The 25161-nt window shown below is 43.7% G+C and overlaps 1 protein-coding gene across 1 annotated transcript; it reads right to left on the reverse strand.

Moving 5' to 3' along the window:
- Positions 1 to 11921: 11921 nt before the first annotated feature.
- Positions 11922 to 24866, reverse strand: cep76 (centrosomal protein 76). The gene is made up of 13 exons (XM_079164366.1): positions 24677 to 24866; positions 23606 to 23761; positions 23290 to 23374; positions 22942 to 23166; positions 22660 to 22845; positions 21266 to 21363; positions 20949 to 21077; positions 20439 to 20630; positions 14877 to 15043; positions 13945 to 14104; positions 13417 to 13590; positions 13055 to 13272; positions 11922 to 12179 (listed from the first exon to the last, which is right to left on the reverse strand). Exons 1-13 carry the CDS (start codon positions 24737 to 24739, stop codon positions 12041 to 12043), a joined length of 1992 nt encoding a protein of 663 aa, XP_079020492.1. The 5' UTR covers positions 24740 to 24866; the 3' UTR covers positions 11922 to 12040.
- Positions 24867 to 25161: the final 295 nt, after the last annotated feature.

Here is a 25161-nt window from a genome sequence, read left to right on the forward strand (position 1 = left end):
AGGTCTGGTTAGTTTAAGGCACAAAAAAGCTGCTTGGTTAGGTTGAAGGAAACATCGTGGTTTGGGGGGAAATGATGACTTCCTGAAGGAAAGAGGAGCTCCGTCGCCATGGCTAAACTAATAAACACGTGGTCATGGTTAGGGAACAATAGTGGTCGTGTTTCAAAGGAGAAAAGAAGTTGACTGTAAACAATGAAACACAGCATATCCTGTGTTTAACCAAGCGTCTCACTCTAAAAAAGTACATCAAATGGACAAAAGTGATACATTTAAATAATTTTCCCCAACTTCAGTGCTGATCATAACTTCCAAATATTTATTAATTTTCAGAATTGTAACCCTGTTTTAACCTTTTGCCAGTTTCTTTACGTAACGCCACTGTTGTTATGAATAAAAAGAAAGAAAAAGAAAAATTGAGTATGTTTTGTTTTTTTCACAATCTGACGTTGATTTTGACTTTTTTTTTTCTTTCTTTTTTTTAAACAAAGGAGAAACTCACACTTGTTACATTAGAGGACAAAGATGTTGTCTCCCTAAAACTGCTACAAAATATGATATATTAATATCATTTTCCATTTTCATTTAGATTCAGATTTTGTAACCAACACAAGTCCTGATCATAACTTCCAAATATTCATTTATTTTTTCTAATTCAAACCTTAGAGTCTGTTTCCATAACACCACCAGAAAAAGATTTATTTTCGGTATACATAATGCTATGGGGATTCTTTTTCTATCAATGATTAGCAACAATGCTGATTTTGATGCATTGCATAAAACACATAATGCAGCAGCAATGCTCCTCGTGGTGACCAGTAAAATATCTCGTATTTGCCCCTTTGGGCAAACATGAGAAAATGACTCAATGTGGTGGAAAATGGTAAAAAGCATTTTGAAGGCAGGGCTCTGGATTGAATGATATGATAGAATGCATGATTTTATGCTGGAATAGCCTTGGGATCAAAACTTGAGGTTTTAATGGGGACATATTCTCCTTAACGGGTCTGATTGTCTGTATTTCTCCGACACAGTTTATTATGAACTTACTATCACACCCTTGCTTCTATTTATGCCGTATGCAATTACACGGGCAAAATAATGGAAAAATTCAAAAGCCAAAATGTCTCTAGTGATGCACAAGGGTTAAATATGATGTTTTGTTGACCCTCCATTCACCCTGACCCCTTCCCTTTGTTGCTCATGACTTCCTCCTTTGCTCCCATTATAGTTACTACGGCCGCTACAGGTTTTATGCTTAAACAGATGTTTTTCACTTGCTGAAACCACACCCAAATGTAAATGGACTGAACCTCAATTACTGAAACGTATGGGTGATGAGATCGAGCTTCTCGGTTTGGTTCCTCTGCTGTTCCTGTGCTTTCTATCTCCAGACCTGATTGAGTTTAATCGGCAGCATGGGACACACATGGCACGCTCTGAAAAAGCCTGAGCAGCAGCAGCAGTGCCGGGTTAGCAGAGCGCCTCACACTCCATATCTCTGTGTCACCACTTTGTGTTACCTTTTCTACCTTTTACAACACAACATCCATGCTGCCCATTCTTACGCATCCACTACAAGCACTCCGGAATCTATACAGATTGGTTTGACTTATGTTTTGGTTGTTAAATCATTTTATTTTGTTAAGCAAACCTGCGTCACTGCTGTTTTTGTCACAGTTTCAGAGCTGGTTAATGTAAAAGTCTTAATTGTGAAAACCTAAGTTGTGATTTAGAAGCATCGGTTGTAGCTGACCGCTGAGTTTGTGCTTGAAACCAGAGACATTAGAAAAAGAACTCATGTCCACTATTTGAGGTATCAGACACATTTATTGCAGGGCTCTGTCACAGTGTCAGGAATACACGGTCTAATTAACACCCTCACACGTTTCCTTCTTCCATAATTCTACATTGTTTTAAAAAAATTAAACTATTCATATAACCTGCAAAAAAAAGCACATAATCAGCGGTAATTGCCAAATTCAGTGAGGGGGAGATAAAAGACATGGAATAATCCCACAAAATGTGTTCCACCATAGAATCACTTCCCTCCTCACTTGTCGCACGCAGCATATTCCAGCTCAGTGTTAAAGGCCTGACAGTGCAGCCCAATATCCCCGCTGCTCGAGGCACACGATGCAACACAACCCGGAGCTGGATTGAAGTCGTGCAGGGGTCAGCAGCTCCCTCGTGAGAGGAGTGGGGATGTGTTTTTTCTCTGGCCTACGAGGGGGAGGGGGGGGGGAGCAGAACCCGATGACGGGTTTTTATTTGATAAAGATACGATAGCAGCACAGAGAACTTCAGCTTTTCTCTGAGCGACAATCACATGCAATGGTGGTTTTGTTTGTGAGTGATGTTCTTTTAGGTCCATATAAATCGAGGTAATCAAACGACTGCACACCGAGGGGTCATTTTCACATCACCTATTTCTCTATGAAGCATTCCCCTTATTTCACTGATCTGTGTAGTTTGATGTCTGTCCTTTGGGTATGCATTACGAATTTATTTAGTTAGTATTTAATTGCTCTATTTAGGATTTTTTTCATTAAATGACGCTTCTTTGGCTTCTTGTTTGCTTTGATTTCTAATATGTTGACAATCTGGACCGTACCAAGTGGTACGGTTGGAGGGGGGGGAAGCAATGGGTGGACATTTAAAACTAAATTTATTGACAACTTCAATCGATTCTTTTATGTCACCCTTGCTGTTAGCCATTAGCTAGGCGGTTTGACCAGGGAGATTTTAAAACTGTTTCTTTCAGTAGATATTTTACGTATGGACCAGGAAATCTTCTCTTTATTTGTTTTTTGTTCACGTGATTATGGCTTAGCTGTAGTCAGAATGAAGATCAGTTAGAAACATCAAAATATTAGTGGCCCTCTCAAGAGCCAGTGTCTGGTTTGTCCACTCTGGGCTACTGTAGAAACATGGATGTGCAACCATACACTGTAAGTGGACATAGCCATCGTCACGTCACCCATTGTTTTGTGGACTGCTGTTTTAAAGCCACGAGTTTGGTGATTTCGCCGTCGCCATGTTTGTTTTTTTACCATATTTGGAATGCGAAGGAGTGGCGTAGCGGCGCCGTATATGGCTCTGGTAGCGGCAGTGACCTGTCACTTACAGTAAGCCCTAAAGACTACCATACTTTATTTACTCTATTCAAATCTAAATCATGCTGTATTGAAGAAGACTTGAAACTAGAGATTGAGACCATAAACTCATGTTTACAATGTTTACTGAGGTAATAAATCAAGAGAGAAGTAGAGTCATCTTCTCATAGACTTCTATATAATAACATTTATTTTTGGGGCGACTGTTGCTCAGAAGGTAGAGCGGGTCAATCAGAGGATCAGCAGTTCCCCGGCTCCTCCAGTCCATGTCAGTTTGTGTTGGCAAGACACTTAACCCCAAATTGCTCCCAAAGTTTTAAACACTTCCACATTGGCTACACTCTGGGTGCAACATTGTGGACTCCGTAAAGAGGACCCACTTGGCTCCCTATGCAGAAATGAAGGGCTCGTTCTAAGCTAACGAAAACGTAGCTTAATGTAAAGGTGATTATACACTAATGATAATTATGAATATTATATTACATTTTCGTTAATAGATTCCCTGAAATATTACACTTTTAAGGGTTCCCGGCTAAATAACATTACTGGCTTTTAAATCCATAACCAACAGACAAACAGACACTTTTCCCACCTAGATGTCCTTCCGGTCCAGGGATTGAACGTGCAACCTTTTGGTCACAAGCCTTCTTCGAGTTCTTTGCTTGGATATATCAGCTTTTTTAAAAGATGAATACATTGAATTCCATTTGAATCTAAATAAACCAGTCAGCCTGTGGGAAGATCATGTGTTCGGACGTGTGTGTGTGTGTGTGTGTGTGTGTGTATGTGTGTGTGCCTGCATGCATCAGTCTGTCTGTCCACGGCTTATCTCTCAGTTTCTGGGCTCATTTATGACTGTATGCTCAAGGAGCTCTCGAAGTTGCAGTGATACTCCATCTTGACTGTAAAGAAAGCCGGGAGGGACAATTAAGTGAGATTCAACTTTTCTTTGACGGGCAATTCTTGTTCCACAAAAATAAAGTTTTCCTCAGTGACAATAAAGTCAGTTTATCAAATGATTTTGAACCATTGTGTGGGGCTGCCCTCCATTATTCTCTAAAATGAAAGAGTTTGAATATGAAACGTATAGCAAACGTTGTCCTTTGTACACTCATGTCCCACAGTTGCAGGACATCACACCACTGCCGCTTCGTTCATCAAGTTGACATCAACGCTGAGGGGAGGATGGGGAGGCGGGTCAAGGACGCCGTTGCCGTATTCTCTCGCATCGAACAACAAGCTCATTAAACTGCAATGCAAACTGACATTTCACCCTAACTTCTCTCTCTCTCTCTCTCTCTCTCTCTCTCTCTCTCTCTCTCTCTCTCTCTCTCTCTCTCTCTCTCTCTGTTGTTTCACATCATTACATGTCGATGCCGGGCTCAAAGGTAGCCGGGCAAACTCTTTGAGGAAAAGCAACATTTTTGATGAGCTTGTCTCTCCCTCACCCCAAACACGCCTCATTAGCAGTTCAGTCGAAACACCTATCTGCACCCCCCCCCCCCCACCCCCATCCTCCCATCACACACACACAAACAGTTTCTGTCTCTCGCTCCGTCTCCCATCTCCCTCTCTGCCCCCCCTCCTGTTTTTCGCAGCACTAATTAGCTGGCTTCTCCCTCTTCTGTGCTTCCCCCAGTCACAATCTCAAAGGGAGACGGATATGATTTTTCTTTAACCCAAAGGCCAACTTAATCAGCTGAATTAATGACTTTATTACCCGTTAGGCTCCGGGCCATGCAACACATTTCCCCTCCAATGCCCGACGCTGTCTCCCTCTGCCGCCCGCCCCCCACCCCCCCCCCCCCCCCCCCACAGGAATTTTTTACATTTCAAAAAAAGAATTAGACGAGAGAAAGAGCGTGAGCGTGACGAGGAGGTGGGTGGCGGGAAGATATATATATACACTGTAACAAATTTCCCCGTTAAATTACAGTAAAGAGCTGGCAGCTACAGGCTCCAGCTTCTAACTGTAATTCTACAGCATACCTACTGTAATGTACAACAACGGTTTCATACTGTAAAAAAGTATGACAGTACAGTGCTGTATAGAAAATGCATGAACAGTTCATTACCGTAGAATGTATTTACAGTATGACACTGCTAGAAGCTAATGATTTAAAATGTTACATTTCAAAATAAAACCCCTGAAAATTGCGAGCATAGAAACGACTCAAACAAGAGATGGCCTTACATTAAAAAGCTTTTATTAAAGCCAATGCAGTGTCAAACACATTCAATAACTGACAATTTTACAGTGATCACATTTTTGCAAAATACAAATATTAAAAGCACCATATAAAATTGTATTCATTAAAGTAAATTAGAACAAAAAACATTGTCAGTAATTACGTTATTGTACAATACAATCAGACCAGAACACTGCATCATGTTAAACAGATTCGCAACAATCTATATACAACTCTTATAGTTTACTAAATGTACCCCGCCTTCAGTATCACTTTTTTATTTAGTTATGGTCATTAGTGTAATAGAAAGCAAGTAAAAGAACAAATCTGGAACTGCACGTTTGAGACAACTCGATAGAACTGAACAGAATGCAATTTTGAAACGTGTTACCTTAAAAGGAAAAAAGAACACCAGCAGTGTGGGCTACCTCTCCTTCCTCCTATGTGGAGATGTGCTGTGGACTACATGAAGCCACACTCAAAGTCCAGGAGGTTTTTTATGAGGGTGGCCACATGGGGATTGACAGCTCCTGCCTTCTTCTGGACCAGCTTCCCTGTCTTTCTGGACACCACCTTCCCCTGGTTGGCCTTTGTCCCTCTTTCCAGGTTGAGACCAATGAAGCGCCTAAATAACAGAGAAAGCATATATATATATTAGGTGTGGTATGTAAAGAGTATTCACACTTAATACTGAACCCCATTGGAATAAACAAATACAAATTACAAGTATTCTGACCTCTGTGTCTACTAACAATGTGAGAATAATCTTATTTTCATCTAACATATGTGTGAATATTTCATATAAGCAAAAAATGTGAACATACAAGGTCTGATTTTTGTTCTACACGTTCTCACATCAAGGCTACAAGCTCAATCATGTTGCAACATATTAACCTTCAGAAAAATATCCAAATAATATTTAAGACTGCAGAAGATTTACCTTTGAACAAACTCCAGTGTCCTTGCAGCTTCCTCTTGGTATTGCAAGTTGAACACATCGTAGCTGGAGAAAACCGCAGCAGCAACGTGATGAAGCTTGGCTGGATGCCTTCACAGACGACGTGGCTTCAATGCTTATCAAGCAGCGTCACCAGCAACTAATGCAGACAACAATTATAGTTAATGTTCAGAAACCATATCAAATATATATATATTAACTCAGCTTGTTGATTCAATTGCTGAGAAATTCAATCAGGTATCTATGAAAATGAAATAACTCTCGCTGGTAACGCGGTACAACAAAAAAAAATAACGATATGTTGTCAATCAAGAGCAGGGGTGCCCAATACGTCGATCGCGATCGACCGGCAGTGCCGGTAGATCGCATGCCATTCTTTTCTAACACACGGGTCACCACGTATGCACAGTGAACCGCGTGAGCTACTGCAGCAGTCGCTGTCCTGCAAGCACCGCTCGTTAGCATGTTAGCATGCAACAAGTCACGTTATCGGCAAAAAATCAGTACAATACAATGTAGATTCAACACAAAATGACTGAACACGGTCATGCTAACTTTGATAACATCTAAATTACCTTGTTCAGTGAGCCACAGGGGCAGGATGGACGGTGTCCGCTGCGTGTTTGTAGGCGAGCTGAAGCAGCAGGTGGTGCTCGGTCTGCTTCGGTGCTTCGGTCACAGTCCGTTGAAAATCGTCTTCTCAAATTCCCTCTTATTATTATTCTTCCATCCTGAATAAAATCACCGGTCTATGATATCTAAAGCTTTCTGTTCATTTTCTTTAGGTTGACTATGTGCTAACTAAGCAGTAGATACTTGATGCCGTGTGCTGTTGAAGAGTAAGGGGCGGGCTTAGTCAACTGAAAAAGGAAAAAATACTGTAGTATACTGCAAGATTGGACAGTAGCTGCTGTTAATTTTTTTTTTCTTCCAAGGCCTCAACTTTTGCTGGATTTAACTGTATTCAACTGTATTTACGAAGAACAGTACCTTGCTGTTGAGAATTTCTTGTATTTTTACAGCAATTTGTTACAGTGTATATACAGTATATATATATAGTAATTGAACGGATATGGAGACACAGGTACACCCTAATGACTACTTGAGCAATTAGCTTTGAGTCAGTTATGAGCAGTGTGCGTGAGGGTGTCATCATCACCATATCTGGAGGTAAAACAAGGAATATTTGCTCCTAACCAATTTTTGTCACATGCATTCTGTTATTTAAATATGTTTAATTAATTACCACCTGTGTCTGTCAAAGATGGCAACACACACACACACACACACTGTAACCACAATGAAAATCCCATTTTTTTTGTAATGGCTAAAATGCTGTAATTAGTTGATACATCAGCGTCTGTCAGTAGACGTATTACCACAATTGAAAAACACAACTGATAAGGAGATGCGCCATTAGTCTTCTCATTTACTTGACAAACTAACGGAGCCCAGAGGCCTACACATTGTGTGGGGTTCACGCGGTGACAACGGAATAATGAGGTGGTTTTGCAAACTAAGAGGGCCGGGCCTTGAGGAAACCAGCTACCAGAGATGAGCGCCGTGAGCCGGGGACTCATGGATCTGTAGTGGGTATGTGGATAATGAGTTATGAGCTGTTTATTACCCCCCCCCCCCAAGAAAAAGATGCTGTATGTCTGTCATATGGATTGAATGTGTCATAACTCTGTTATGTTGTTCATTCTACATGACATCTATTCTGATAGAGGGTCCTCTGCTGCTCTCCATAAGGTCTCTTCCTGTTTTACTCCCTGTTAAAGGTTTTTTGGGGGGAGTTCTTCCTTTTCCCATGTTAGGGTTCCGGGACAGAGGATGTTGTATTTGTACAGATTGTAAAGCCCTCTGAGGTAAATTTGTGATTTTGGGCTGTAAAAAACAAATTGAATTGAATATGCTTTAGTGTGCACACACCTCAGCAGAGTTCAGCCCCTCTTTTCTCAACAGGCTGAACATTTGCCGTGTGTGTCCGTGGCCTTATCATCTTACAGTAATGCTTTAAAGCTGGAAAAGTTCAGATCATGTATGTATTTACGGTATATTCCTGTGAAAACGGATGGACACCACATATGCAAAACTGATCATAATTTAGGTTCAGAATGGTGAGCATGAGGCAGAACACATTTGATTTTCAAAAGGTTGCTTTTTTAAATGAATTGTTGTAAAAACAGAAACCAAACCAGCGTCCTCCATTTGGGACCTCAAAAAACTAAAATGGTTCTTACTCTCCACACACATGTTCAGTAAAAACAGAAATGATTTCTCAATGAAATTCCGTCTTTGACCGCAAGGCATAATAAAACGCGGCACAGTAATACGCCATGCGATACATATTTGTCCCAATCAACACCATCAATAGAGACTGATGTTGCAGTTATTGGCATACTTGTGAGCTGTCTGCGGATGGAAAACACTCATTAGCAGCTGATGCCACCTCAGAATAGGAAGACGGTTTTACAGTATGTGTGAAAGCCAACGTGTGCTCACGATAATTAAAATGGAAACGGAATCAGAATTTCCACCTGCAACTTCATTCTGTCTATAACCACTTCATCACTAATTCCCAAAACACAAAGTCGTTTACACTGTGAAGCTGATAATTCATTCATTCAATACGTTGTCATTCCTCTTCTACGTGAGACTGTAACACACACACACACACACACACACACACCCCAACAGTTTATACAGAAATATTTAATAGGGTAAATATTTTAACGAATAGATATCACCATGAAACTTCCCCAGTTGATTACTTACATCAAGTTGTTTTTTGAATCACAAGTTTTCTGAAATGATTATTATTTAAATAATGTAGGGCATAATCTACTAAATATAATCTGTAAAGCCCAAATGTATGTTTTATTTTGTTATATTAGAGTCAAAGGTTTTTACAGAGGATATTTTGGATTTCTCTTTGTATCATTCCATAAATCAGAAAGTACTGTCAACAGACATCAAAAACAATCTATTTCCACCATGTTTTTAGTAATAAATGTTGTGTAAATCAGGCTGTGGATGATAATATGTGAACAAGCCCCTCAGTCCTAACCTTCAGATAGAGAGTAATTAAACTGTAACGTTTGGTGCATGTACGAGCTGCTGAAGTGGAGATTTCTGGATCAGAGTCTGAGAAATAACTCATTCAGTGAAAATGGCATTTAAAGATATGAATATGATGCAACAGGTGAGTAGGGTACACAATTAAACTATAGATATTACCATGACACTTCCTCAGTTGATTACTGACATTATGACAATTATGTGTTTGTATGAGAAGATATCTGAAATGAAAATGAGGCGTTATCTAACAGACGCAAATACACAACGGAGTAAAATACACAACTAAAGGTGAATGGTGGATGTTTTCTTTCCACTAGTCTGAAAGAAGGCGTGGTATAGAAGCTCAACAGCCCAAATCTCTCAATTGACCAGCGCTTGAAAAACAATGTTTTTCGTCCTGTGTTCCCCTCCATGTAAAACTGTCGCCTGAAAGCAAACACTGCGTTAGCAGCAGCGGTGTTGAGATGCGAGGTGTGAGTGATGGTTTTGTTACACTACAGAAACCCAGCATCCCCTCTCTCCTCTCTTCCGGTTTCATACATCCCACATGGCCTATTAGTCAATTACACCTGAGTGCTGCTGTTTAATATGGGCTGAACACATACCTGAGTTCCCAGCATCAAACACTTCCTCTGCTGCACGGTCTTCCTGTGGTATACAGTAATGAGTGAAACGGAAGTATGTATGTGTGTGTGTGTGTGAGTGACATTCAGTAAAAAAAAAGGAGGAATTATTCATTAGCTCTCCATTTCGCTCTTTCAGCCTCCCTCCTGATCTCCATGTTCAACAACTCTGGGGCAAATGCAGAATTGCAAATTAGCTCCCGGAAAAAGAAAAAGAAATGAATTAATTGGCCATCCTCACAGGCTTCTTGTCAAAAAGTTTGGGGTTGATGTGTCAACGATTCCCCCAGAACCTCCAAACAGCACGGAGGAATATGGCGGGGAGCGTTTGAAAAAAACAAAAAACAAAGCACACTCCACAGAAACAAAACTCGCCTCTGCATGTCAATTAATAGAGCACTTCAATCAGGGCAGAACTTTCCGAGTTGACTTCCCCGAACCGCACAATAACTCACTGAACCAGGCTGCTGTCACTTCGCCCTCTGCAGCAATTTCACAGTCGGCCTTGAATTAGGCATCGACGCCGGCCTGTGGGGTTTCAGTGGCTCTCCAGCCAGAACAATGTCTTTACTGTGGCTCGTGAAAAGCCAAACATAAAACATATCTTCAAACGTAAAATAAAAATCAATTTAAATCCGTTAATTCTCCCTGCAGTGGGGGGGGGGGGGGGGGGGGGTTCTGCATCTGTATTGATTTGATCTCTCTCCACCAGGCAGCGAGTGCTGGAGTGGACCCGTGACGTGACCACGTGGTCATGTTAACATGTTAACCTGTGTAAAGACGCTCTGAAGAGGGGCTGCTGGCTCACAGGGACGCTGTGTTTGCATCCAGCAGCTCAGGATGCAACAGAAGGCCGCGGCTACATCCGCCGAGCCAACGGCTGTATTAACACCCCATCTAGTGCCGAGTTCATGTATTACAAAACACGGATATACCCACAGAGGATCCCCTTTGGCTCAGTTTTCACTCTTTTATGCAAAAAAAAAATCTAAATTCTTACCTGCAATCTACAATAAAAAAAGAAATAAAGATAGATATAATGGAATGTCAACCTGTGCAGAGAATGACTTTGCTTACTGTAATATATGTGAGCACAACCCACTTTCCACCATTACAGCATTATTGTTGCTTGCTGTATTTTACATGAGTAATCCTCAGAATGCTGGCATCTCATTAGCTGTGTGTGTTTTTTTTATTAGAAGCTATTGAACAGTCCAAGGTTTGATGTCTTGAAAAGCAACACACTCTGTGTTGGATACAGAGCAGGTCTTCTGCATTCTTTTCATTTGATATGGATGTTTTTACTTTGAGTGCTACAGGAGATTTTTAGGACAAGACGTTAGGAATTGAGCATTTTAATGAAACGGTCTCTGGCTGTCGGTCCATCCTGCTGCACCTCGTGTCTCTCCCCTTTGCGTTGGTGTTGCGTGAGTCCTTGCTTTGCTTTTCTGCACCCACGTCTTCTACTCATGCACTGAACACAGCCAGTAGAGACCCTACATCTAAACCTCCTACTTTAATGACATCATTTGACCCTTTCGTTTGGTCTACGGTGCTTTCATTTGTTAAATGTTCTCATAGTCTGTCTCCTTTGTTACGGCCACCTCGACCAGCTCAAAACAATCCAATGATTTGATGAAAACTGAATTATCGAGATGTTCCCATTCTATGTACTATTCTCTATTATGTTGGTTATTCTGTACACATGACGTGTGTTGCCCGTCTGTCCGTTCTGGCTGAAAGATCCTTCTCAGTTGCTCTTTCTTAAGTTTCTTTTATTTCTTCTCTGCCAAAGGTTTTTCTTTGTTTAGGCTTTTCTTTATCTAAAGTGAGGGTTGAAAGGACAGAGAATGACTATAAGACAATAAGCTCTAAAAAGTACACAGATATTTTAAAAAGTTCCATTTATTTACAAAAATAGATATCTAAATACAGTTATGTGTAAATGTCTGTACAAGTCTATAAAGGCCCGAGGATCACAGCAGCATGTCTGAGCACATGTCCCCGAGTCTCATCGTGGGTCCAGGTCTTCTGATGGACCAGTACCAGGCCTGTGGTTTCCCGTCTGTCCGACGGTCAGAGCACAGAGCGGTATTTACATGCAAACATGATCCACACTGCACACGCGTTCTCCGGGTAGGCAAACACACGGACGCGGACCGCGAGCCTCACATGGTCGCCACGGCAACATACTATCTCCTCACAGAACACAGACCTGCACAGGAAGTGACAACAGACACATGGAATATGATGCACTGCAAGGTTTTACATACATTTCACTGAAAAGCAATACTAGATATACTGGAGTGATATTTCAGTTAACCAGCAGGTTTGTGCTGCTTCCATTCATTCTGTATTGTAAACCCAATTTCCCCTATTCGTTAAAGGACCAGTGTGTAGGATTCATCTGTTGGTTGAGTTGCAGATTGCAACAAACTAAACATCCCTCCACTCATTCCTCCCTCTCCAAGCATGTCAGAGAACTACAGCGGTCTTTAGGGAACGCAAGGACCTCACAGGGGATTCTGGATGGAACCGTTCACAGATTGTTCTCGGTAGACCCTTTACATGCTTCTAGGTAGAACCCTCTTGAAGGGTTCCAGGTGGAACCTTTATGAAGTTCTCCCTTTCCTAAGAACCCTACATGGTTCTAGTTAGTACCTTGTTATTTCTAAGAGGGACTGTGTGACTTTTAAGCCAGATTTCAATCTTTGTAGCCAGGAGCTCAGGACACAGCGGAGCACTGTGTGTTCAACGCTGGCAGGATTTGTAAGAGAGACGTGGAATGTTGTTCCTACGGGGAGATTTTCTTCTCTCTCTACAGGGAGCTCTTAGTTCAGGATCTGCTACAATCCGCTGCAGCTGGTGGGGATTTGCTGCCCTAAGCCTGAGGTATAGTGCAAACAAAATCGTCTCATGGGGAAAAATGGCGGGCTTTTTGCAGTGCTGCCTCGGGCTTCGATCACTGCAGTGCTACTTCCCAGAATTTGTGGAAATGGTCCGACAGCCCCCTCTCTGAAAGGGGTTGAATGATCAGATTGAGGGATTCTTCTCACCACGCGTTCACCGTACACCCACCCACTAGCTCACCTGAGGCAGGTGGCAAATGCTCTGCGAGCATTGCGGTGCAAGAAGTGGATGGGGAAGCCTTTGAAGGTGTGCCCGTCCGGCACCGCCCTCCTCACCGCATCCTGGAACTCCTCGTTGCCGCACGAGACGCCGGTGCAGCGCTCCAGCTCGTAGGCCGACAGCGCCGAGGACAGCAGGTAGGACAGGTGGTCGTCCCACACGGTCGCCACTTCCAGGTCCTGGAGTACAGACACAGTAAATCTCACACTTAAAAGTGTCCTGAATCCAGTTCAAATAAAGCAGTGGCATTTCTCAGTGACTCATACATGACCTAAAACTCCCAGACTCTAGGTGTCCTCATCTCGTCCAGCACTGTGTCTTACCTTCCTGTGCTCGGAAACCAGGAAGCGCATCTCCAGCTCCAGCTGGTTGCTGGCAGCAGCTGGATCCAGAGACGGGGCACAGAGTGGAGGCAGAGGGGGCAGAGAGGCGGTGGAGCCCGGGGCGCAAACGGACCTCAGAGCCTCTTCGCTCATCGCCTTCCACCGAGACTGATTCTGGAGGAAAAGAAGGAGGGAAGAAAAAAGCTGATGCGCTTATCTTTATTTTGTGATAAAAAGAACACAAAAAGCTACAGTGTAGCCGCTGGGGCTTCTCTGCCAGCCTTTAGGGTAACACGACAGGACGGCGAGCTGCTGATGAATGGAACTGTTGCCGATTTCATTTCCCTGGCACCCACCCACTGCCCTCTGCTCCAGGCTGTCTGACTCCCACATTTCACTAGATTTTCTCTGGCAGATTCAATATGCGGTGTAAATATATTGACACTCATTTCACCAAAACCCTGTCCCTGACTGTTAACACAACAATACAACAATGGACATATGAGTAACAGAACACCGTTCTGTTACCTGGAAGTCAAAGATGCAAAGCTCCACAGCAGCGGAGGGCTGGCAGCTGGCCAGGAAGGTCTGGTGGTTGAAGACGCAGCCCACAGTGCGGTAGGGGGAGGAGGGTTTGGGCTGGGGGGCCAGGGGCGGGGCGTCCGGGTCTATGGCCCGGTGCAGGTATCTGAGCATATATATGGGAGGTCGAGGCTAATTACTGTCATGACAAACACATTAACAACATTTGAAGAGAAATCATTATCATCAAATCCATGAGGCCATGTTGTTTTGAGGGCGTGGCTTAAATAACTTTCAACCTGGACCCTGCTTCGCCATGATTTTATGTCGAAGCGACTACTCGGGACAACAATCTTTTTAATTGGTCCAGTATCGAGGGAGAACGCTGTAACCGGCAAACCGCGAAATAAGCTGCGAGGGCAAAGGAGCAGCGTCAATGTGACGTGACGGGCTCAGAGTGTTATTATATATTAAATGTCTGAAAACATCCCACAGAGAAAAGCACATTCTCTCTTTACCTTTCGCTTCCTGTCTGTTTATTATTGGGTCCAGGTCCCGCTCAAGGGGAAGGCTCGTTCTGAACATCCGTATACTCTGGCTCAAATGGATTCTTAGATTTATTTACCAGGCACAGTGCACATTAATCAACATTTCAGTTTCCACCTAAAGTAAATGGCTAGAAGTAGCTATAGAGCAAATCTTTGTCCCATCTTTGTCCCAGAAGAGATGACAAACACACAGACTGGCTCATAAGCTAACTGATGCAAAGCGAAAGTAGTTCAAATGATTCCTCAGTGTTTGGTTACAAAAAAACCCAGAAATGTGCGCATACGTCTTTTGTATCCTACACATACATATTAAAAGGGGAGCAGGAAGTAAAAGCAGCTGTGTTACAACTTATCGGCCGTCTGAAGAACAACAACAAAAGAAAGACGGACCTGTGTGCCGTCAGACTCTCCCAGAAGGTGACGCTCCCATCAGTGCCGCGGGTCAGGACCCAGGTGTGCGGCGTTGCCTTGGCTTTGGTGCCCACGCACACGTACGCATCCAGGCCAAAGCCCAGCAAGAGGCTGCACAATAGGGCGGCGTGGTCCTCGCAGTCTCCCTGGGGAGCACAGACGGGGATGAGCTCAGGTCCTTTGGTGAGTTTGAAATGTGGAAACTACATTATCAACAGTGTGTTTAGTGTTCAGAGCTCTCTTAAAGTCAGTTCTTCAAGAGCAACAGGACTTCTTCCACTGTAGAGCTGCACAGGTATGACGGCTTCTTTTAACCCTAGTGAGAGAAACAATGAGGCTCCAGTGAGCTCCACTCAGAGGCTCCACATCCCAGTAGGTAGACCTATGAACTTCGATTATTCAGGTACATATCATAAATCCATATTCTTAAAGTCTAAGAATTCATTTCTCAAATAAGCCTCCATCTTTCTTTGAGGGTGGCTACACGGCAAAATGTGCGACAGCGTATTTGAGCATTAACATCTTAAAATATTACAACTATATATCCATGAATAATTCAGATTTTATATTGCAAATAATATTGTGACTTTATATGCCTATAACTACAACTCTATTCTTGAAATATAACTATTCTCGAAATGTTCCAACTTTATTCTAAAAATTAACCAATTTTCTTCTTGAAAATATATACTTCTATTTTGTAGAAGTATTGACGTATTCCAAGTCCCAATATTTAGAAAGATTTGAAGATGTTTACGACCGTCCTCATACCATCTGCTTGACTAATTCAACATGTCACTGCATGATGAATTAGACCAGTCTGTTTAAACAGAAATACAATATTCGGTTTTCTCTGCACTGTTAGTCTTTCTCAAGTGTTGAACACAGACAAGAACAGTCTGCTGGAGATTGCCCGTGGCAGTAAGCAAGTCTTATTTCACTCGTACACATTTTCCGGTAGAGAGGCCTGGGTTTGTGCTGCGGACTTGTGCTGCTGTTGTATGCTGTGTGCTGTATGCTGTGTGCTGTATGGTGTATGCTGTATGGTGTATGCTGTATGGTGTGTGCTGTATGGTGTATGCTGTGTGCTGTATGCTGTGTGCTGCTGCTGCTGCATGCTGTGTGCTGTATGCTGTGTGCTGTATGGTGTATGCTGTGTGCTGTATGCTGTGTGCTGTATGCTGTATGCTGTGTGCTGTATGCTGTGTGCTGTATGCTGCTGCATGCTGTATGGTGTATGCTGTGTGCTGTATGCTGCTGCATGCTGTATGGTGTATGCTGTGTGCTGTATGGTGTATGCTGTGTGCTGTATGCTGTGTGCTGTATGCTGTATGCTGTGTGCTGTATGCTGTGTGCTGTATGCTGTATGGTGTGTGCTGTGTGCTGTATGGTGTGTGCTGTATGCTGTATGGTGTATGCTGTGTGGTGCATGCTGTATTCTGCGTGCTGTATGCCGTATGCTGTGTGGTGTATGCTGTGTGCTGTATGCTGTATGGTGTGTGCTGTGTGGTGTGTGGTGTGTGCTGTATGCTGTATGGTGTGTGCTGTATGCTGTGTGCTGTATGCTGTATGGTATATGCTGTATGCTGTATGGTGTGTGCTGTATGCTGTATGGTGTGTGCTGTATGCTGTATGGTGTGTGCTGTGTGCTGTATGGTGTGTGCTGTGTGCTGTATGGTGTGTGCTGTATGCTGTATGGTGTGTGCTGTGTGCTGTATGGTGTGTGCTGTATGGTGTATGGTGTGTGCTGTATGCTGTATGGTGTGTGCTGTATGGTGTATGCTGTATGCTGTATGGTGTATGCTGTGTGCTGTATGCTGTGTGCTGTATGGTGTATGCTGTGTGCTGTATGGTGTATGCTGTGTGCTGTATGCTGTGTGCTGTATGGTGTATGCTGTATGGTGTATGCTGTATGGTGTGTGCTGTATGGTGTATGCTGTGTGCTGTATGCTGTGTGCTGCTGCTGCTGCATGCTGTGTGCTGTATGCTGTGTGCTGTATGGTGTATGCTGTGTGCTGTATGCTGTGTGCTGTATGCTGTATGCTGTGTGCTGTATGCTGTGTGCTGTATGCTGCTGCATGCTGTATGGTGTATGCTGTGTGCTGTATGCTGCTGCATGCTGTATGGTGTATGCTGTGTGCTGTATGGTGTATGCTGTGTGCTGTATGCTGTGTGCTGTATGCTGTATGCTGTGTGCTGTATGCTGTGTGCTGTATGGTGTGTGCTGTGTGCTGTATGGTGTGTGCTGTATGCTGTATGGTGTATGCTGTGTGGTGCATGCTGTATTCTGCGTGCTGTATGCCGTATGCTGTGTGGTGTATGCTGTGTGCTGTATGCTGTATGGTGTGTGCTGTGTGGTGTGTGGTGTGTGCTGTATGCTGTATGGTGTGTGCTGTATGCTGTATGGTATATGCTGTATGGTGTGTGCTGTGTGGTGTGTGGTGTGTGCTGTATGCTGTATGGTGTGTGCTGTATGCTGTATGGTGTGTGCTGTATGCTGTATGGTGTGTGCTGTGTGCTGTATGGTGTGTGCTGTGTGCTGTATGGTGTGTGCTGTATGCTGTATGGTGTGTGCTGTGTGCTGTATGGTGTGTGCTGTATGGTGTATGGTGTGTGCTGTATGCTGTATGGTGTGTGCTGTATGCTGTATGGTATATGCTGTATGGTGTGTGCTGTATGCTGTGTGCTGTATGCTGTATGGTATATGCTGTATGGTGTGTGCTGTGTGGTGTGTGGTGTGTGCTGTATGCTGTATGGTGTGTGCTGTATGCTGTATGGTGTGTGCTGTATGCTGTATGGTGTGTGCTGTGTGCTGTATGGTGTGTGCTGTGTGCTGTATGGTGTGTGCTGTATGCTGTATGGTGTGTGCTGTGTGCTGTATGGTGTGTGCTGTATGGTGTATGGTGTGTGCTGTATGCTGTATGGTGTGTGCTGTATGGTGTGTGCTGTATGCTGTATGGTGTGTGCTGTATGGTGTATGGTGTGTGCTGTATGCTGTATGGTGTGTGCTGTATGCTGTATGGTGTGTGCTGTGTGCTGTATGGTGTGTGCTGTATGCTGTATGGTGTGTGCTGTATGCTGTATGGTGTGTGCTGTATGCTGTATGGTGTGTGCTGTATGCTGTATGGTGTGTGCTGTGTGCTGTATGCTGTATGGTGTGTGCTGTATGGTGTGTGCTGTATGCTGTATGGTGTGTGCTGTATGGTGTGTGCTGTGTGCTGTATGGTGTGTGCTGTGTGCTGTATGGTGTGTGCTGTATGCTGTATGGTGTGTGCTGTATGCTGTATGGTGTGTGCTGTATGCTGTATGGTGTGTGCTGTGTGCTGTATGGTGTGTGCTGTATGGTGTATGGTGTGTGCTGTATGGTGTATGGTGTGTGCTGTGTGCTGTATGGTGTGTGCTGTATGCTGTATGGTGTGTGCTGTATGCTGTATGGTGTGTGCTGTGTGCTGTATGGTGTGTGCTGTATGGTGTGTGCTGTATGCTGTATGGTGTGTGCTGTATGCTGTATGGTGTGTGCTGTGTGCTGTATGGTGTGTGCTGTATGGTGTATGGTGTGTGCTGTATGGTGTGTGCTGTATGGTGTATGGTGTGTGCTGTGTGCTGTATGCTGTGTGCTGTATGCTGTGTGCTGTGTGCTGTATGCTGTGTGCTGTATGCTGTGTGCTGTGTGCTGCATGCTGTGTGCTGTATGCTGTGTGCTGTATGCTGTATGCTGCGTGCTGTATGGTGTATGCTGTGTGCTGTATGCTGTGTGCTGTGTGCTGCATGCTGTGTGCTGTATGCTGTGTGCTGTATGCTGTATGCTGTGTGCTGTGTGCTGTGTGCTGCGTGCTGTATGGTGTGTGCTGTGTGCTGTATGCTGTGTGCTGTGTGCTGTATGGTGTGTGCTGCGTGCTGTATGGTGTGTGCTGCGTGCTGTATGGTGTGTGCTGTGTGCTGTATGGTGTGTGCTGCGTGCTGTATGCTGTGTGCTGCGTGCTGTATGGTGTGTGCTGTGTGCTGTATGCTGTGTGCTGCGTGCTGTATGGTGTGTGCTGTGTGCTGTATGCTGTGTGCTGCGTGCTGTATGGTGTGTGCTGCGTGCTGTATGCTGTGTGCTGTGTGCTGTATGCTGCGTGCTGTATGGTGTATGCTGTGTGCTGTATGCTGTGTGCTGTGTGCTGTATGCTGTGTGCTGTGTGCTGCATGCTGTGTGCTGTATGGTGTATGCTGTATGCTGTGTGCTGCGTGCTGCATGCTGCGTGCTGTATGCCGTATGCTGTGTGCTGTGTGCTGTGTACTGTGTGCTGTATATGCTGGCTCGGGTTACTGGCAAGTCAGAATGATAGATGTTCCCCAGAAGTGCAAATATGGACGGCAGCATCGGAACAGGCTGGGGACTGATGAGGCTAAATTAATTTTCCCTGGAATGAAACCCATAAATCACAGCTGACAAGGGCCACTTTGCGAGAGTTGCGTTGTGTCTGTCCTGCCAGCCGCTCACAGAGGAGAGGCAGGGAACATTTATCCTGTGGTGGGTCTGGGAAATTCGCCGCTATCTAGCAGTGATGAAAACGCATCAGTCAGTCGACTCTGCGCAAATCCCTCTTTCTCAGAAATGACACAATCGGCTATGCTCAGAAATGGAGTGAATGTAAACGCAGCTGGGCTGAGTTTATGTGACGCCTTCTGACTCTGGGAACAAATCGTTTTAGGACACCATTGATATTAGTTAGCGGGGGCAGACTGAGGTTATATGGGGATACGGTCAACTACACCTTTTCTCCATTGATTTGAATGCATTCGGCAGATCACGTATCATGCATTCACTTAATTTGTAATGATTATGATTCTTTTCACACTGTTCCTTTCATCTTATCGGTCTCTTCTTTTACCACACATCCTCATCAATAGAATGAATTACAGATGATTTTAAAACTTGAATGTTTCATCGTGCTGGCCGATTCAAAAACTGTAACTCTGAATCTGTTCAGAGACGCCTGTGATTTTCTCTGATGCTGTATGTGCTGGTGTTGAATGTTGCTAATAGTTAAGCCTTCTACTAAAGGCTGCAGCTAAGATTCTAGCTACAGTTCGCAGAAGGCTAAACTATTCAAGAGATAGAGAGAAAATGTTGCTAATAGTTTAGCTTTCTGCTAAACTTTGGGCGACACTACTGCTTAATCACTAGCACCTAAGCCTTTGGCTACAGGTAGTAGAAGGCTTAACTGGCAGAGAGATGGAGACAAAATGTTGCGAATAGTTTAGCCTTTTGCCAACAGCAGCCGAGAGCCAAGGAAGCGAAAAAGAGTGTCAAGACAAGCACAGTAAAAATCTGGTCTGCACTTGTTGATATGCTCAACAGCTAGCGCTGTTTTTTTTGCCAAGGGACAAAAATAAAACCTGCCTACCCCAACTTTACCAGGAACCTTGGTGTGCATAAATCTGCCATTGTCTCTGTCTTTGACAGTTCCGATCTAGCAGCACAGTAAGTGCATTGTCTTCTGAAACATGAGCCCATCTCTGTTGTTGCTGCCAAGACGCCGGCCGGTTCCTCACCTTCCCTCTACACAGGAAAGCCATTAATGAGCACCACTGCTCCTGCTTGCCTCCTCCTCCTCCCACCACTGGGGCCTTCTCGTGGGCCAGCAGGCTGACAAAGCGGGCCGCCTGTCGGGGGCTCTCCAGCAGACGGCCCGCCCGCAGGACACGCACGTAAGAACACGTCGGCCGGTTGACGCCGTTCTCGTCCTGCAGAGACAGACAGACAGACACAAAATGGGACAGGTTGGAGCAGATATGAATTTGAGGAGTTCAGGATTCAATATTCCCTAAACTGGTTAGGAATATGAGAAGTCTTCTGCCCAAACCACTAACACACTAAACCAGGGAAACAAATGAATTAGGTTGTTCCGAGGAACTCCCTCAGCAGTGTCTGCTTATACAGTATATGCAACACATCTATTCAGTCCTCTGGTCTAAAAAAAAAAAAAACGTGTCAAGATTAAGAAACGAATGTCCTTCAAAGTACGAAAAACCGTGTCATATAAGGGTTTAATTTAGACGAACCTGGGCAAAGATCTTGACCATTTTGGATTGGTTTGATGGACGTATCTCCAGGAACTCCCTCCACCACTGTTTGGCATAAACCAAGAAGAGCCTCTCCTTCTCTGCCGTCCTCTGCCTCTCCAGTGATTGCTGAATGAGAAGCACACAGTGACATCAGTTACTACATATAGCTACAATGCTGCCTCTAGATCGGCTCCGAGGAAGATCGATTCTCAACAGCATCGATGATTCACTGTTATCTCACGGGCCTGTTTTATTCATGAATACTGAAGCCGGCGAATAATGAAACATAGACGAAGAGACTCCAGCGTGCTGACCTGTGTGCTGATGACGGCGGCGCTCAGAATCTCTGTGAGAGGAGGGTAGAGCTCCAGGCTGACGGTCAGAACACCAGCCGGGACTTTGCATTCACTTCCTGGAGACACACAGACATGTTACTGGAAGCTTGTTGCTGCAACACTTACCAACGAACCGCAGACGTTTTTTGAAAAACATATATTTCTAGCATACACTGACTAATTTACTGGTGGTAAACCGACAGAACTGTTAGCATTGTACAGCATTGGTTTCCAGCCTGGGGGCTCCAACCCCTCCATGGATTCACAAGATATTCAACAGGACAATAAATATGCTTTGTGTTATTTTACTTTCTCTTACCTTTATTGTAAATTACTACAGGAGTCTACATGTTATGGCCTCTTCACAGTATTACTGTACATGTTTTTCAAAAGGGTTGGAGGCAGTTTTTAATGGTTTAAGGGCTCACCAGCCAGAGAGGCCGGGAACGATGTGTTCTATGTGTTCTACGTGATGTTTCTTTGTAAAAAGACAAAAACAAACATGTTGACTGCAAAAAACATAAAAGTTTTCATTGTGTAGCCGGGATGATCAGAATTCTAACAGGAACAGGATTTATAGTAGATACATGCAATTTATAGTTTACTTCAGAATAGTTTCTAAAAAGGTCACTTACTTGATGGATGTGTAAATAAACCTATTCGTAAACAAAATCGTATAAATTACAATATTTTTTAAATATATCTATTCTTTATTTATGCAAGGGGATCTTATGATTTATGATTACCTTATTTAACATTGCTTGTTTATTGTTCAACATCAACAGTGACCTATCTGTGATGCAGATTATTATGATGCCATTTGAAGAGAATTTAAGCAAATTTTGACAATTATCGGGATAATATATATATCACAATCATTTGTAGATCATCCTATAGTTGGTATATACTACTACACTAATGTAGATTATAATGTAAAAAAATAATGAAACCAAAACATCCGTGTGTGCACTATTGCATTTAGGTTCATAGGATTTTAGTGAGACTTACTGTTATTGCTTATTGTATGATCATTTAAAGACTTTTAAAAAACTAAATACATTGTCTTCCGATTGGATGATTACGGAAATTTTAGGAAAGAATATGTTTGTGACTTTCATTTGATAACTAAAGGTTAGTCTGGGAGAGGAGGTATTCTTTGTTTGGAATGCAATTGTTTGACCACTGCAACAGTCTGAGCAGGGCACCTGTATATGCAATAACAATAAACTCCTCTACTCTACCAATGAACTGCATTCATCATTCTTCACTCCTCGCCATAGAGATGTAACCTTTTTTTTTAAATAAGCACATTCATAATTCAGTATCACACTGTCACTCCTGCATTCAGCTCAGCAGAATCACCGATTCCTCACCAACTCCCATCAGCTCCACGGCAAAGCAGGTCTTCCCGCTGGGCGAGCCGAGGACCGCCCTCCAGTCCAGGAAGTAGGACGAGACCAGCGCCGTCTCACCGGAGGTGTCCGTCCTGATCAGCACCAAGTGAACCGGGTCACACAGAGACAGCATGGTGGTCTCGTCCGCCATTTTACTGCCCTCACCTACGGTACCACAATTTTAAAAAAATCACAAACTAAGTATAGATAACTAATTAAGCAGCACCATAACAACCTGCCTGTCCCGACTGACTGACGTACCTGTGCCGTCTCTGTGGATCTCTAGGAGGAAACCCTCCTTCAGGTCAGGTTCGCAGGCGCAGGGCACCGGCTTCGAGCGGAACCTCTGGTTGCGGAAGTGCAGGTAGAGCGTCAACGTAGAGCACACCTGACCGGGTAAAGGCTCTGGCTCCTGGAGGTGCTCCAGAAAGGCCTTACCGCCAAGCACTTGGACATACAAGTGCCGCCTGGATGGGTCAATATTGGCTGAGAGCATGAAAAGAATGTCTTCACTTAACCGTTCCAACATTGAGAAGGACGACTTGAGGGAAAGGAAATAGGCCGTGCTGTTATGTTGGTGTATTTGGACTTGTACGGGACATTACTTACTTTTTTTTAGCGGAGTAATATTCTTGTCAACAAAGTGAGTAGCAGGCTTTGGAGGGGACCCTGTTTCAGCATCTGTTGTGTCTTCCTACCAAAGCAGACCAACATGACACCAAATACCAAAACAGTCAGCTGGTCATTTAAATCATACCAATTTGTACAATTTAGGAATTGATATCTGCATCTGGGTTCAAAATTGTATGAAATTATTTTTCAAAGTTCGTTATTTACATTCAGTTATGAATCAAATTAATCTACATGAACTGCTTAATCGTCAAGCATGCAAATCTGAGCGATTGCCCGTTGAGTGTCGGCCGACCTGGGTAAAGTGTAGGTCCTTCATCACATCCTCTATGATGCCCCTGCGCTGCAGAGCGTGGAGGAGATCCGTCTCAGACAGCGGTCGATGTGCCGGGCCTTGCACATCCCTCATGGTCTCGGCCAGCACCTCTCGGATCCTCCCGTGGATGTCCATCTGGTGACCAAAAGAGACCGGGTGAACACACCACTCCCACACACTTCTTCCTCAACAAGAGTCACAAGCAGATGCCGCTGGGCTCACACGAATATCTTGTTAAGACAGACTCTTTTTCCCCACCCTCACAACAAATTCACCATTGATCAAATTGGACTACCGCTGACGTCACACACTGACAAACTTCATCCCTCTTTGCTGTATTGTGTTGTGTTGTGTTGGGAGGGTGGTGGGCAAAATGCAGCAGTGCTCAAAGTCTTCACAGGAAGAAGTAACCTATCAGGTTTATGATCAGTAGACCTGTCAGAAAGTACAGGTCTCAGATTGTCATTAGAATCCTGCTGTAACAAAATAGAGATTGTGTCTTTATGAGATTCATGTCTTTTCAGACATGAATAGCTTGATGCTAACAGAGAAATTGTGGTTCCGTAGAGAACCAGTTGCTAGGATTAATCATACAGGACCAATACCCTATTACATTAACTCTAGCAGCTGTCTTAATGTATCGGTGCAGCTCTACTCATCTGACCTACTTCTGTACTTCAGAGGGCAGCCTGCTTACAGACCTCTGTAGGCTAGACAGGCTAATAGCAGTTAGCGTAAAGTAAACTAGCTTGAAAATACCAACCAAATGTTAAATAATGTCATCATATACGTATTTGGTAGAGCCGAACTTAATAAAAGATTACGTTGAGTTGTGCCAGATCTTAAAAAATGATTTATAATGTGTACACTTTTCTTCAATGAGGACGTAGACTTTAATTTGCTATAGTTTGAATGGCGTTTGGCGTACCAGCCTCCCTTCAAGAAAACATGTGTAACTATTAAACCATGTGTCGCTAGAATTACGGCACACAACAGGACCTTGTTTAATAACATACACGTACACAAATAGAAGTGAAGTAGTTCGCTCACCTTGAGCAGATGGTTGTGAATGATTTGCTTCAGTTCGGAAGCTTTCTCTGGAGACAGAGACATCACAGTAACAGTTGATGAGCTCGAGCTGTGTTTTCAGGCAAAAAACAGCTAGCTACGTTAGTGATAGGGTACTATCAGGAACGTTACACTTGTGTTTGAGCAAAACTCGATACTTGTAAACATTGTGTCGTCTGTAACATAATCCAATTTGTGTGACAGCCAGTGGATGAGAAGCACCCATAACCAGCACAACTGCCAGTTTGAACTGTGGCGGAAAAGCAAGCGGGAATACGGCCCTACTGATGCCTGACAGCGTCCTGCGCTCAATGTTGTTGTATTTGACAAATCTGTCCTGGAAATAAGTAATATAGGTCGAGTGCACTGTCACTGGATACCCCCTTTATTTTAGGGAACGTTCAATTTAATTTCGTTTGAAGAAATATGACATTTTATTCAGGGATTGCATCGGTTGGCCTATTATC

Source organism: Pholis gunnellus, assembly GCF_910591455.1.
Source record: "Pholis gunnellus genome assembly, chromosome: 8".
NCBI lineage: Eukaryota > Metazoa > Chordata > Actinopteri > Perciformes > Pholidae > Pholis > Pholis gunnellus.

What these genes read in the sequence shown, in the direction of transcription:
- cep76 (XM_079164366.1), bottom strand. Translation starts at nt 24,739, where the DNA reads ATGTCTCTGTCTCCAGAGAAAGCTTCCGAACTGAAGCAAATCATTCAC. An exon ending in CTTTCCTGTGTAGAGGGAAG is followed by an intron (nt 15,044 to 20,438) that starts GTGAGGAACCGG and finishes TGTGCTCCCCAG; the next exon opens with GGAGACTGCGAGGACCACGC. An exon ending in GAGAGTCTGACGGCACACAG is followed by an intron (nt 14,105 to 14,876) that starts GTCCGTCTTTCT and finishes ATATATGCTCAG; the next exon opens with ATACCTGCACCGGGCCATAG.